General features: G+C 36.8%; 1 protein-coding gene across 2 annotated transcripts in view; it reads left to right on the top strand.

Annotated features, from left to right (window-relative positions):
* Window positions 1-15,241, top strand: part of LRRK2 (leucine rich repeat kinase 2) — a 69,394-nt gene that overhangs the window by 20,965 nt on the left and 33,188 nt on the right. For both annotated transcript variants that reach the window (XM_086746701.1, XM_086746693.1), the window contains exons 12-23: window positions 1,531-1,660; window positions 2,756-2,880; window positions 4,149-4,279; window positions 5,928-6,072; window positions 6,456-6,595; window positions 7,967-8,095; window positions 8,184-8,354; window positions 10,735-10,990; window positions 11,234-11,422; window positions 12,912-13,033; window positions 13,793-13,862; window positions 14,785-15,005. In XM_086746701.1, the coding sequence (XP_086602827.1) occupies window positions 1,531-1,660; window positions 2,756-2,880; window positions 4,149-4,279; window positions 5,928-6,072; window positions 6,456-6,595; window positions 7,967-8,095; window positions 8,184-8,354; window positions 10,735-10,990; window positions 11,234-11,422; window positions 12,912-13,033; window positions 13,793-13,862; window positions 14,785-15,005 (1,829 nt within the window). The remainder of the gene's footprint in view (window positions 1-1,530; window positions 1,661-2,755; window positions 2,881-4,148; window positions 4,280-5,927; window positions 6,073-6,455; window positions 6,596-7,966; window positions 8,096-8,183; window positions 8,355-10,734; window positions 10,991-11,233; window positions 11,423-12,911; window positions 13,034-13,792; window positions 13,863-14,784; window positions 15,006-15,241) is intronic.

Genomic DNA, 15,241 nt, shown 5'->3' with positions numbered 1-15,241 from the left:
ATTCCTTGCTTTGAAAAAGCTATTGTTGGCTAGTATCAAAGACAGTATGTGGAAGTAAAAAGCTCTTTGCCAGTTTTTGTGTTGCAATTGCTATTTTTGAAGCAGGAGATGTGAAAAGAGTACGTTTTATTTGTATGCTTGTTTAAATATTTGTCATGTATTTGAATTTCACCAAGAGCAGCATTTGTTGAAAATCACATGAGTAAGGATTACAGCCTGACAAATACCATTTTCTTGCTCAACACAGGGGATTTGAGCAGTCCTGTTGACTTCAGTGAATCAAATCATGTGTAGAAAGTTAAGCATGTGCGTAACAGTTTTCAAGATTGCTTTAGTCCTAATTGTGTCCCTAACATGGTTTCCTAACTTTTTTCAATTTGCAGACCCCCTCAAAATTTTTCAGTGGAGATGTGGACCCCTGGGTAGAGTATTTAAGCCTACTGACAGTTGGCCTGCTTTTATTAGATACCTTTCCCAGAACCCTTTGAAATGGTTATGGACCTCAAGTGGTTTGTAGACTGCACATTGAAAACCACTGCCTAGATAGGACGATAAAGACTAGCAGTTAATTACCATTCTCTAGGTGAGAAAGCATTGTTTTATCACTAGGTTACTGAGCCATCCAAGTACATAAAACCGAACAATGGAAAGGTTTTATAGTTATTTATGAGATAAATATGTATTTATATTAAGAAATAGATCTCATAAATCTATGCATACTGTTATATATTATACCAGGTACATTCATAACATGTTACTGGCAAGTGGGCCTCTGATTCCGTTTGGAAATCTAAAGCAAATTTTTATTTTGTCCTTTTTTTTCCCTTCCTTTTTTTTCGCATTAAATGAATGTGCTTACCCGAGAAATTATAGAGATAAAGAAGCTTAGTAAAACCCTCCAGCACAATGCAATATTGCTTGAATTAACCATTTGAAATGGATGTACTGAACTGGGAATGAAAAGAATTGGTGGTAGTTACTGTGATAATGTAGAATGTTTGCATAGTGTTCTGAGCTGTATTGGTTACAGGTGTAGGTACAACATGTGCTTGAGTATTTGGATTTTCGAAAAATGAATTAACAAAGTAAATAGAGTGAATAGATGTAGTTTCATTTTTTAAGCCTTATTTTGGAAGTTAGAAGGATTTTTGATAGTTAAATTCTAGATTTTTTACATTATCGGAGAGTGCAATTAAGAGGAAAAATTGTTTAAGAATAAACATTTTTTTTTAAATAAAAGTAAAGCTGTACATTCTCCTCCCCTTCAGTTAACTTTATGTAAATAAAAATAGCAGATATGTTTAAACTTATTAGACGTTTGGGAATTATAATGCTTTTGATTAAACTATGCAAACAGAAGTCAGCTTCAGCACAAATTGTTTCCGATTCTGATTTATACTTCTATAATGTGTGTTTGGTGAGAAAAAAAAATTTTAAAGGGGGGAAAAAAGTTAGCAGTTCTGTTGGTTTTGAGAACTATACATAAAGAGAGAGATTTACTTATAGGATGCTTGCTATTTTGTGTTGTAGTAAATATTAGGAAGACACTTTTGGCTAAAGGAATACATATGAATGTTTTGGATATAATGAGAAAACATCCGCATTCTCCTGAAGTGGCTGAAAGTGCCTGCAGAATTCTGAATCATGTTTTCAATGGAAGGTAATACACTTAGAAATACATGGCCACTTCCTGAGTGAAGGTTTGTGAGATTCAGTGCAGTAATTGATGACATTTAAATTGTTGACTGTTTCACTGATATTAAAATTGACCACAGGCTGACAGCCCTGTTTAAAACATTGCATTTTGTAAGCCGTGTAGTCAAATGCCCAGGTGGGTATGTTTAGGAAGCTGCATGTTCTTCCTTTGTGGTTCTTGAGCAGTCAGATTTGAATAAATTATCCCTAGGTGGTGTCCCCTCCTGTTAGCCACGCTGAATTCCACTGAGAGCTACAAAATTTCCCACAATATTAACTCTGATTATTAATATAACATTCTGTTGGCTTTTGCAAATGCTCTAGAACATGACTGGAAAATAAACTTATGACTCCTAAATACTGGTATACAGGATGGGAATGTTATTCCAAGTGTCTTGCCAAGTTTTTCCAACCTTCCTTGAAACCTTTGTGTACGCTAAGGCGTCTGTGAAAAAGTGACAGACTCAAGATACAGTCACAGAATTTCATTTTATAAAGAAGAAAATCTCAAAACTTCCATGAACATGTTCACAGGAATTAAAAGTATTATAAAATGAAAAAAGGAAATTACCTTAGAAGTGAATTAGTGGCCTTTGGCTGCTGCCATTTCTAGGAATGCTGATGACATTGAGATTATTTTTTTTTTTCCCCAAGATTAGAACCTAATGGTTTTCTGTTTATTCTACAAGTATCTGACAATTCATCAGTACTTTATGCCAGTTGTGGAGCACTAAATTAAGGAAGATACATCTTTTCACATATCTGGACTGGAATCAAAGTGAAATATGTTAACCCACCACTCCCCCCGAATGAAATACTGTATTGTCTGTGTGTCACTGTTCTGGACTGCATTGAAAGTTACCTCTCAGTAGTCTAGAATGGAATTAGTTACATAGACTGAATTCATGGAAAGACATGAAAATAATATATATGCTATGACAAAGAAAAATACTGTAGTTTAATTTATATTTTATAGCTCAAACTGGATTTACAGCATTAATTCAGGAAGCAAAATTTAGAAATGTGTTCTTTGTATTTATTTAATAAACAATATTTTCAGTTTCCCTCATCTGGATATAATGACAGTAGCTGCATCAGAAGTTGTAAAAGCCATGAGGAAACATGAAAAAACACTCTCTGTACAACTGGAAGCACTTCGAGTCCTTTTACATTTTATGATGCCCGGTAAGTCATCCAAAAATATAATCTGTGTGACATACACCAAATAAGAGAATAGAATTAGATAGTGGAGTTTTAGTCTTTCTTATCTAACGAAACTTCCTTTAGTGAGATTTCAAAAAAATTTACTGGAGTTCTGTACATAGCAGAGAGCAGCTGTAATTCTTTAAGAACATAAAAATGGAGGAAAACTTTTGAGGTATTGAAGGTAACAGACCAAAATTGTCCCTGCTGATTTCCCCTTGATTTTATCAGTGAAGAGTTAGCTCCATTACTTTTAAGGAATTCAGGAAATGAGTGTGGAGCTATCACTGTGATTGTGTATTTTCCTCATAGACACCCTTTAAGTGAGAGCAAACAGTAATAATGGCATCAACATCGTTGTACCACAAAATGGAATTGCTTTAATAGTATCTCATGGGAGGAACATAAAAATTAAACCTCTGACACTAAAAAATAAAGACAGTGATTTTTTTTCAATAAACAGCAAGATTAAGACTTTATATATGTGTTCTAACATGTAAACAAGGTGCTTTTTTTTGCCAGTATCATGGAAGTGAGGCCCTTCTAAAGCATAATCAAACAAAGAGAGCACCAACTGGATTATGGAACTTGGGGGGTTAATTAGGGAATAAAAAGTACTTCATGGGAAAAAACAGTACTCAGAACAAATATGAATGCTTGAAGTGACTTCTGAAGGATTTCTTGGTGCTTTTTGTAGTGCCACTTGACTACAAGTGCCAAGAGCTGCAAGAACGATAAATCTGAAAGACCTTTTTCTGTTCTTTTGTTTGTACTCACTTTCCACTTACATCATCTATGGGTAAAATTTGGCCTATGATGTCCTGCCAAGTGAAAAACGGCAACTAGTTTATAGCTTCTCTATAGTGTCTCCTTTCCAGAAGGAAGAGGCATTCTGAAGTATGTATCTGGAACACCAAGAAACCCCATAGCTCAGAAACGTAATATATTGCAGTGTACCTTAGGGAAAAGTTTTTGGCATGATTTCGCATTTTCACAGTAAGCAGTGAGCAAACATATGGTGAAATAATTTCAAACATGATGTACTCACAATACACATTGTAAATTTGGAGGGACTCCAGTCTCTGAACAGCATTCTAAAAATGTCATAATATCTGAAATATGCCCCCTGAGTCAGTTGTTTAAACTTGTGTGTTCAATTTGATGGTTATATTGGGTTAATAATATTGAGTTAATACTGGGGAGAATATTAAATCTGTTCTTCTGAGGAAGGCTGTTTTCCACTGTTGCAGGTACAAAGAATGACCAGAAGGGTTCTTCCAGAGATGTGGGAGATGCTGCTTTTGCACTTACAGTAAAAATCATTAAAAGCCAGTGCCTGTTGGAAGGAACTCATTCATTGGTGCTTAATGCTTTGAACAGGGTATATTTAAAGCTCTATTCTAATTAATTTTGTCACTATTTTACACTTGCAATGGTGAATCGTTTGTAAATTTTAGTTCCATATTGATTTTCCTATTGATTTGATAGAATTAATCTTAAATCCTGCGTTTCATTTATCATTTGGAGTTTCTTCTTATTTTCTGTTCTGGAGTGTATTCAATGATCCTTAATACAAACAAGGCTGTTTTTTTCTCAAGCATACAGTTTATTTTTGATTTTTTTAATATTTATATATGCAAACTGCCCTCATACCTATACCTCAACTACACATGGAAGTGAGTGATTCTTTAATATGGCTTTCATGGATGCATACTCCTTTGCTTTCAACAGAACAGTTTCTCAGTTGTCTCCATTCTTCTCACTGTTCAATTCTGTAACTTTTTCCAGCCACAGGGAAACAGAATGATCACAGTGCCTTGAAGGGGAAGCTGAAAAGTGAAAGACTGAAGCAGACCCAGTTTAAACAAAAGAAGACTGGGCACTTTGCACAGCAAATTAACCTTAGATCCTAGTGATAGGAAAGGTTTAACTTCATGGCCTTCAGAAGAATCCCACCTCTACAAGGTTTACAAAGTTCATATGACAACAGTCAAAAAGAATGTAGCGATTCACAGTTTTTTAGAAGTCTCTCTTAACTATTTTAGGCTTGCCAAATATATTTGGTCAAGGAAATCTTTTTCTTACATTATTATAAAAGTCAGAGCAAATTATGTATAGGCAAAAGAGTTTAGATACTCTAGTAAGTATCTAAAGGACATTTTTTTACCTGAAGATACAGGAGTTAACAAGGGAGGCAAAACAATTTTTACTTCAGAATGTATTACGGCTTCCAGTGCTTTGTGACAATGCTTATTGCTTTTTCTGACCTAGCTGGTTTGTGTTTTGGGGTACTACAATATCAACCAGAAGGGCTAGAAATTAACATATTTTAATGAAAAACTAGAGGAGGAATAAAAAGGAAGATGAGCATGACTCCACTGAAATAACTTTGCAGACTTGCAAGTCACTGTGACAGCTATGCACTCTTTGAGATCTAGGCCTCATCTATGTATCCTCCATCTAGAAGCAGGGGAAAATTGGGAAAAATAATCGCAAATAACCTATTGAATTGCTATATAACTAAAACCAAAACTTTTTAAATTTTGATGGAGTGTGATAATAGGTATGTTGCTTCATATCTTTTTCTTTTCATATTTTTTCAGTTGCCACCATGTTTATCACTTGTGCCAGTTCTCAAAGACCCCAATTTTTGTTCCTTTTTAACCACAAAGGAAGTATATTTTCTCACTCTCCTTGTCCTACAGCAAAATGGTGTGAACTTGTGAATGGTTGTACTGAAACTTTGAGGAAAAAAATCCCACTCTCTAGTAGAAAACTAGCTAGGGAATATTTTCAGAATCAAAGCTGGGAATCTGGGGAGGTTACAAGCAGCTGATGCTGATGGTTGAAAAGTAAACCTTTTTGAAATTGTGATTATTGTTATTTATTGTCACATTAGCAGTGATTTCACATACTTTAAGAACAACAGTCACTTGTTCTTGAGGCACGACTTTAAGAGAAAGCAACTCTTCTGTTGCTATTGTAAGCAGAACAAACTTGATCTGATTTTGTGTTCTTTTCTCCGTTAGTTTATTGGAAATCCTAGCATTCAGAAGTGTGGATTAAAACTACTTGCTTCCGTAGCTGAGTGCACTGGTGCACTAGAAATTTTAACCCAGCAAGGAGCTACTGACACTGTGCTTCATACCCTACAGATGTATCCAGACGAACAAGGTAAGGAGGATATTTTGTTGGTTGAATGTGAATGATGTAGTAGGAGGGGCTGATTAACCATGTAAGCTGTAACCTGTCTATTAGGCTCTTTAGTACTGGGTGTGATGTCGGTTACATGGCAAGAAAAGGCTGCAGTACTGTATAGTCCTCAGTGTAATGTGTCCTCAATGTAACAGCTTATGCAAATAATTTTCTGGAATATTAGTAATGTAACACTACTTAGGTTATGGGTTTATTCCACTCAGAATGTTTGAATAATCGACATTTGAATAATCAAATAATTTTCTGGAATATTAGTAATGTAACGCTACTTAGGTTATGGGTTTATTCCACTCAGAATGTTTGAATAATCAGCATTATTAATCTTTCTTTTTTTCTTCTAGACATACAGTGCTTGGGTTTGAGTCTTCTCCGTTCTTTGATTACAAGAAAGAGTTTGTGTATTGCAACTATGCATGTCCTGTCTGCAGTTTTGGTTTCTACTCTGCGACGATTTAAAGAGGTCGTTGAAATCCAGATGCATGTATGTGTTATTTCTACATACAAAGATGAAAATGAAAGGCAAAACATTAGAAAGTTATTTTGATGTGGTTGTATTTGAAGTATAATTCCTTGTTTTAATTATGTCATTTTTATTTTATTCCAGTTACTAGATTAGTATAAGCCTTTAAAATTAAACCAATATGTTTGCCATAGAGGTGGTTTTCTTGTAGGCATATATACAATCTAGAATATGTAAGTGTAGGTTTAGGTGTTTATCTAAGACTTCTGAGATCTGCAAACTAGAATAAATTTCTCGGTCACATTCCATTATTCAGTCATCTGTAACCATTTAATGAAGTAACTGCCATTATAGCGTTGATTGCCCTTTTTTGAAAAGTAATATAAAATAATTTAGTTCTCAGCCCTGTCACCAGCAATAAGCTTAGTGTAGGAGTGCTGTATTTAAGAAGGATATTACTAGAATACTGTGTCAGACTTTGGATCTACTTCTGAATATGGAAGGAGACTTCTTATTCTGTCTGCGAACACACATTCAGTCCTCTTTGTGTGAAAGTTCTGTTTCCTCTGCTTCAGAAGCTTTCCCTGTTTGTTGCCAGTTTCGTTTTTCTAATGGAATGAAGCTTGCCTGTGAGGTCAGCTTCCTGTGAGAGTTTCTGTAGTTTTGTTTCAGATCAATATGGAAATATCACAAGTATGGCCTCCCTTCTTTACTCATGTTTTTCCCCCAACCCTTCCAAGTTTAGCTTAGCAACCAGTGCAGAGAGAAATCAAAATAATGTGGTGGAATAAGGAAGTTACTTAAAGTGATGTAATCTCAATTAGATTTGGACAAAGAGTCTGTAATTTACTCAGTTCACCCTTTTAGGTGAACTTTACTTGCAGAATCACAGGATAGTTTTGTATTTCTTTTTAGTTTTTAGATACACCTGTAAAGTTTTTTATTTAGCTTATGTATTTTTTTCAAATTCAAGGATTACAGAGTTTTTACAGATTACATTGGGACAGAGGATGCATCTTCATCCCGTATCCTTAGACAGAGATTGTTTCCTCTGCACATTTTCAGGAAATCACGAGTACATTTGTCACTGCCAGGCAGGATGTTGTCAGATATTATGGTGCATAATTTGGCTTTTCAAAATGTCAGTTAATATCTGTTTAAGTGGGTCAGCTAAACAAGCATGAAACTACAGCTATGTAAGCACAGAGACACCAGGTTTTTCTGCCTTCTCTCCTGATCTTCTCCAGTTTGTGAATTATTGCGTATTTTAAAGGAAGATGAAAAAACTAAAGCACATATCTTTCGATTGAAATTTGATTTTGTTGCATGATCTGTTTTAAAATGACACTTTTAAACACTGTACTTATTTCTATCTTCTCATTGTGTTCTTAGGGATTTCATGCAATCTTGTCAATTCTTAGCTTGTCGCCTTGTTTTGCAAAGCTGCTGGTACATGAATCATTTGACACAGTCATTTTCTACCAGATGTCTATGTGTTTCACTGACCAGCGAGATCGACAGGTATCTTCTCTATTTTGATAGCTCCAAAGCTGAAAAATTTTGGTGCTTTTTTTTTGTCCTGACTTTGATTGTTTGTCTTCCCATTCAGTTTCAAAGCCTGTGTTGTAAGTGTTTTGCTAAACTAGCTGAAAATGACGAGTTAAAAAATATGATGCTGGAAAAAGCATGTATTGAGTACAATAGTATTATGGCTGAATGTTTACTTCTGCTGGGAGCTGATATTAATAAGAAGACAAAGACAAACTCTTTGATCTATCAGGTAATATATGGAAATATATATAGTTTTATTGCTTTAAAATTTGTGGGTTAGGGTTCCTTTCTCTTTTCATCTAAACATATATTTAGCAGAACACAGCAGCAATACCTGGTTCAATCTAACCGTGACTTCAGTGCTGTTAACCGTTGCTACTCATGGGGACTTCTCCCCCCATCTGATGTTCATTAAAACACCCTTCACTTTATCGAAGCTCATAGGGTCACTGTCACCTGGAATGTGTCCACACTGCCCGTTCAGTTCTGATGCAAGTTCACTTTAAAGTCCATGCTTTCTGATTGTTTACCCTGTTCACATGTAAACCTCAGTTTAATCAAGTACTGACTTAGCCTTAGATTTGGAGTACTTCTGAGAAAGACGATTTAAGCTCAAGCTTTGCAAACTCCCAGTCATTTTTTTCTGAACTAATCAGGCATAGATGGCAGCAAGCACATTAGAGCCCAGTCCATGAACTGATGTTCCAAATTCAGGTCTTTCCAAGCTCTGTGAGGCCAAAGTCCAGATGGACCAGCAGGCAGCACTGTGCATAGATAGGTTTCAGTGTGCTTAGTTCCATTCTGTTCTAGACCTGCAAAGAAGACTTTGCCCAAAATACGTGCCCTGGAATGGTGGACAGTGGCCACATCCAGAGCATCAGCTATTTGAAGTACATTGGTGTCTTACACCAGTTACAGGCTGGGGCCCATGCCAACCTCATGAAGTTCAACCAGGCCAAGTGCAAGGTCCTGCACCTGGGTCGTGGCAATCCCAGGCACAAAAACAGGCTGGGCAGAGAATGGATCGAGAGCAGCCCTGAGGAGAAGGACTTGGGAGTGCTGGTGGATGAGAAGCTCAACATGAGCAGACAATGCACCCTTGCGGCCCAGAAGGCCAACCACATCCTGGGCTGCATCAAGAGGAGTGTGGCCAGCAGGATGAGGGTGATTCTCCCCCTCTACTCTGCCCTGGTGAGACCCCACCTGGAGTACTGTGTCCAGTTCTGGAGCCCCCAACATAAGAAGGACATGGACCAGTTGGAGAAGGTCCAGAGGAGGGCCACAAAGATGATAAAAGGGCTGGAGCACCTCTCTTATGAGGACAGGCTGAGAGAGTTGGGGCTGTTCAGCCTGGAGAAGAGGAGGCTCTGGGGAGACCTGATAGCGGTCTTCCAGTACCTCAAGGGGGCCTACAAGAAAGATGGGGAGAGGCTGTTCAGTAGGGACTGTTGTGATAGGACGAGGGGTAATGGTTTTAAAATAGAGGGAGGTAGGTTTAGATTGGAAATTAGGAAAAAATTTTTACAATGTGAGTTGTAGAACACTGGAACAGGTTGCCCAGAGGTGTGGTGGATGTCCCATCCCTGGAAACATTCAAGGCCAGGCTGGATGAGGCTCTGAGCAACCTGATCTAGTTGGGGATGTCCCTGCTCCTTGCAGGGGGGTTGGACTAGATGACCTTTGAAGGTCCCTTCCAACTGTAACCATTCTATGATTCTACGATTCTAAGATTCTAAATAAGGCCATAGACAAGCATCCCATCTGGATTCAGCCTTGCCAACGGAGAGACTCTTCCCATGTGCTTATAAATGCTCCTCGCTAAATGTGACTACCTTTAAGATTTTTTTTGAGAAACAGTGTGTATGGGCACTTCTTAATTTTGCTTCAGTGTCACAAAGTTTTGAATGGTCTGAGATTACCCCACCAGTACTCCCCGAAGTAAATTAGGAAGTGTTCACTTCTGCTGGCAGAGTTTTGAACTGGTCATCCATCCATGGAGTCTGAGGTAGGCAAATCAGTGTTAGCAAACCACAGTGTAAATGTTGAAGCAACTGGAAGTACTTCTGAAAAATATTTGCAATATTCACAATCAACACTACTCTGTGTAGCAATGCTGGCGGAGAGATTGGAAGGAGTGAAGTTGACTGAAGCCAATGGACTGACTGGCTCCCTAGTAGTAAGCAAGACTTGATGAGTCTCCCCATTGTTGCCTGTTCATCTGATATCCAGATGGTGTGGCAAAATAACCCCGAAGTGTCTTCTTTCCACTGAACAGATAAATAAATGGAGTTGCCATAGACCACACGCAATAACCAAACTATATAAATTACCATTCATTTTTGCCTGGAAATTGTGTGCACTCATGGCAGAAATTATGATTGCGGAACTTAAGCATTTGTTATGTTTTAGGCAAAGACTTCAGAATAATGGGAGTTGGTACTTAGATGCCTTAGGTGGGCATATGCGAGGGGTAGGAAATTGTGTAATTGAAAAAGAGACGTGATCTTAAAAATACAATGAAACTGAATTTGAGACAAGTCTCTTAATGCAGTCTGAGCTGTTGTCTGAGTGCCTTGCCTAAGTTTTTTTTAATTAATTTTCTGTGTCAGGTTTGTGAGAAAGGAAATAATCCTAAATTGGTGGAATTGCTCTTAGCCAGTGGTGCTCGAGAGCAGGATGTTCGGAGTGCCTTAACCATCAGTATAAAGAGAGGAGATAGCCAAATCATCAGCTTGCTCTTGAAGAAGCTTAGCCTTGATGTCGCCAACAGCAGTATATGTCTTGGAGGATTTGGTATTGGGAGACTAGAGCCTTCCTGGCTCATTCCTTTATTCCCAGATAAACTTACTCCATTAAGAAAACAAAGTGAGTATATATCGAATTTGCTGTATGAAATGTGTTAATGTCTCTCGATGGTACTATGTAAGTGCTTTAGATCAAGACCTTCAGTTGAGGATCGCTTCATAGCATTCAGCTGATTATAGAAAGACCGCCAAACCTTGAAAAGAAATTATTTCAATTGTGTCTGGTTTTGTTTTGTTTTGTTTTGTTTTAATTATTTGGGTTTCTTAGAGAGTACGCTCTCTTTTTGGTTTCTTATACATATAGATGCAGGTTCTGCACTGGCAAGAATGGTGCTTAAATTCCAGATGAAGAATATTTCAGAGGATAGATCAAGAGCCTCCTCTGATCTCAGCTTCTCTGAAGATGGAGCGGATAAAAACTATGATTGGAATTTCATTTCTGACCCATTAGTGGACAATGTTTTTCCTTTCAGTGAAGATATCGATAGTGAAGGTAATTGTTTTTCTTTCCTTTTTTCTTTTTATAATCCCAGTCTAGTGTACCAGGGCTAGACCAGGGCTATAAATCAGTTCATTTTTTGTGTTTGAGACAAAATGCTTTCCATTAAAAAAAACACTTGAATCTAAAATTTTGTTTGTGATAACATTGGAAAATAGTTTATGGTGAGTAAGTATTTACTTTATCTACAAAATTAGGACCTTAAAGTATTTTATTCAGTTATCCATTTAAAATTTGTTCTTCACTCATTCAGTTTCTTGTAAAGAGAAAGAGTGGGATTCATCCAACTAATTTATGTCTATTTTTATGTCTGTTTCTGAGCTATTCTCATATCCGGCCTTTCGATTCAATAGCAAAAAGCAAGTGCTTCAAGAGCATAATTTGTCTCATCATGAAGTCAGGTGTCTGTGATCTAGAAATCCCTGTTCCCTGGGTTGTCTGTAAATAAAATGCAGACAACTAAGTCTGATATGGAGGACTATACTGTTAACAAATAAACCAGGTGAAACAAGCTCTATCCCAAAGATATCTAATTGATCAGAAAGTGTAAATGACAAGTCTATGTTCCATCCAACATCATTCTTGGTAGCCATGTCAGGAAATCTGAATGTCTTTAACTTATAAAAAACAGCATTTCTGTCTGTAATATCAGTAACTCAATAATAAGAGTAAGTGGCCTTAATTTACAACATACCTTTTGTTTGTTCAGATGTCATTTTTGTTTTAGAACTGTTGGATAGTTAAAGTCATCACAGATGGAGAATTTGAATTTTGGCATCAGAGAATCCTGAGGAATTTTTTTTGTTCTGTTTTGTTCTTTTCCTTTGTATCATTCAGCACTATTTTTCCTTTCTGTAGGACATGTAATAGGTACTATAGGTACTATTTGTTGTCCCACATAGAAAAGTTTTTAAGTCACATGTAAACTGTAGTTCAAGAATTACAAACTTTGCTAGCAGAAGTGATTTTAGGAGTTTTAAAAGTAGCTTTGAGAAGAGGAACACTAAATGAGTCCAGATCACCCTACATCACCAAAGCCAGCGTGGCATTTGATGTTTCCTTCTCAATAAATGTGGGAGTGCAAATTTATCTATTAAAATACAAACTTCTTCTATTTAAAAAAGTTATTTACACTGCAGTAGCACAAAGATGTGTTATGAAACATGTATCCAATCCTGCAAACAGGATCCAAACAGCAATCCAAACCTGCTGGAAATTTTAAATGATTGAGCATCAGTATAACAAGTTGCAGGTCATATTTGCAGCACGTCAGGTTAGTATGGCCCATGTACTCTAAAACATGTTGACAACATTCTTGGCCTTTTGCACACACAATTAACCAGTGATATCCTGCCAGTATTGAGGTTTTTGAAATGTATCTCTCCTTTGTATGTCAGTGTCTATGTTACAGTTGAATTCTGAGTCTCATCTTTAAATACATTTTCTTACTTATTTGTCCTCTTGTGTTATTGTTTTGTACTAGGAAGTGAAGGGTCACTTTTTACAAAACAGAAGTCCAATTCCATTGCAGTTGCTGACTTATATTGTAGGGAAATGGCATTTCAAAGAGGTTCTCCTACTTTGCCACGACATTCCTACTCTGTGGTAAGTCAGATCCTTATTCATTCCTGGCTTCTTTTAAGTCAATTAGTGAAATTGTTGATAATCAAGTGTTAAGAAAGGTCATCTAACCATGTAGACTCTTGTCTCATTGCCATTTAATATTTCCTTCTGTTGCTATGCAATTACTGTGCTACAGATGACTGTACACAAGAGTTTATTTCAGAAAAATAAGAAGACCAATAAAAAGTACGCATTCTTGTGAATTGCTCAGATTTCCAGTCTGATGTTCAAACGCAGATCCAGAAACTGTGGGCCTATTTACAAAGACTTAACTACCCCTTAGTGAAGCTAATCTTCAGAGTGCTATTGTGATCAATGGAGTCCGATTCCGTAATAAGACGTAAGAGGACAAACCAGTGGCATCAAAGTCAGGTTCCTTTGAAAGGAGCTTGACTGTAAAGGGAAACTGGAGAGACTGGCTTCCCTTGAGAAAGTTGTTTTTTGTAACATCCTGCTCCATCCTATCACTCCACCCTAGTGAAAGTCATTTTAGGTTTCCAAAAAATACACTATTTACATTGCACTTTAAATCTACAACTCTTTCATATGTGTGGATCAGTAAGTTTTATCAAGATGTGACCTATTATTATTTTTAGTTGAACTTTACCATTTCTTTTGTATTCTGCCTGGAAGTTCTGATAAAAAAGAAACCACAATAAAAAGAAATTTACTGAATTCAAATAATTTCAGATAACTACATATGTCTGTAACTCGTTTTTGTTCTCTTCTGGGATTTTCCAGGGACCTGGCTCAGATTATGAACCATTAATGAAACAAAGAAGAAAATTCTTGCCTGCAGATGAATCTCCCAGTAAGTAAACTGTATAATTTAACATATATAACAGCTTTTTCATCCTTAAGTCTCCTGGTTCTGGTTAGAACAGGGTTTCACCTGAGCTGGAAGAGGAACTGGAGCTGGTGGCATCTGTGGCTGAGGGACACAGCTGGGATAGTTTACTAATTAGTCAACAGCTTCCATAGTTTACCCAAATGAGCCCAAGGGCTGTTCCATACCAGTGACATCAAGTTCAGTATGTAAAGTGGGGACTGTGCTGAGGGGTGGTTCCTGCCGCTTGGGAGAGAGCTGGGCAGCAGGATCCACTGTGAGCTATTGTACTGTAAATTACCTGCCTAAGTATTTTCTGTTATTGGGTGGATTTTTTTTTTGTTTTACGTCTCCATTTTCTTTTCCTCTGTTGTTCTCTTAAACTGGTTTTATCTCAACCCATGAGTTTTGCCTTCTTTTCTTTCCTAATTCTCCTCCTTGTCCCTCTGCAGAGGGTGCTGAGTGGGGCTAAAACGCATTAATGCTTATACAAGCATAGCATGCAAAGATTTTAGTCAGATTATGTATTTATTTACAAAGATGAGGATACATTTTGGAAATACTGTAGTGGAGTACATATAATGCATATATAGGGACTTTTTTTTTCCCCTGGACTTCAAAACCAGTTTACATAGAATTAAACAGGCAGTGAAATTTCATAGGTGCCCTTATTAGCTTTCAAAAGCTACTTGTGTTGTGCAATGCATCTCTTCCCTACTTTCTTAAAAATTTCTATCTCTTAATAAAAGTCTTCATGGATTTGGATCTTAACCAGTATTCAAACATTCATTGTCTGCTGCATCTTTAGGTCCAAAGTTGACTGATCTTAATTTTAATTGATTGATCTTCATTTTAATTATGTGAGAAATGAAATCATGCTATTCTTCCCATGTTTTTGTTTTAATAGAAGGCATCTCAAAGTTTTCACCTCATATAAGACCATCAGACAGTCTCTCTTCATTGATCTCTGAGAAAGAATATATTAAATCACTAGATCTTTCATCGAATGAGCTGGAGAACATTGATGCCATCAGCCAGAATGGCTGCTTAATGAGTCACCTGGAACATCTTGAGAAATTGGAGCTCCACCAAAATGCTCTTACAAACATTACAGAACAACTATGTGAAGTAATTATGCATAATTTTATGTCATAGAAGTTGAGATTAGTTACAATAAATTGTTTGTCCCTAACAATGTACCTGTAACAATACTACTTGTGAATATGGGTGTATATTTTTGCATGCTTCATACATTCACTCAATTTTCATTCAGTGTATTTATGTTCAGCTAGAAATAAAAGTACTTTCATGAAACTGAAAGTCGCTTACTGCAGAGAGCTGCTTTAGGACGTGTTTTATTGAGT

This window comes from Chlamydotis macqueenii, chromosome 1 (genome assembly GCF_036417535.1).
Source record: "Chlamydotis macqueenii isolate bChlMac1 chromosome 1, bChlMac1.mat, whole genome shotgun sequence".
In the NCBI taxonomy this organism is placed as follows: Eukaryota; Metazoa; Chordata; class Aves; order Otidiformes; family Otididae; genus Chlamydotis; species Chlamydotis macqueenii.
This window is presented reverse-complemented; position numbering and strand designations above follow the sequence as displayed.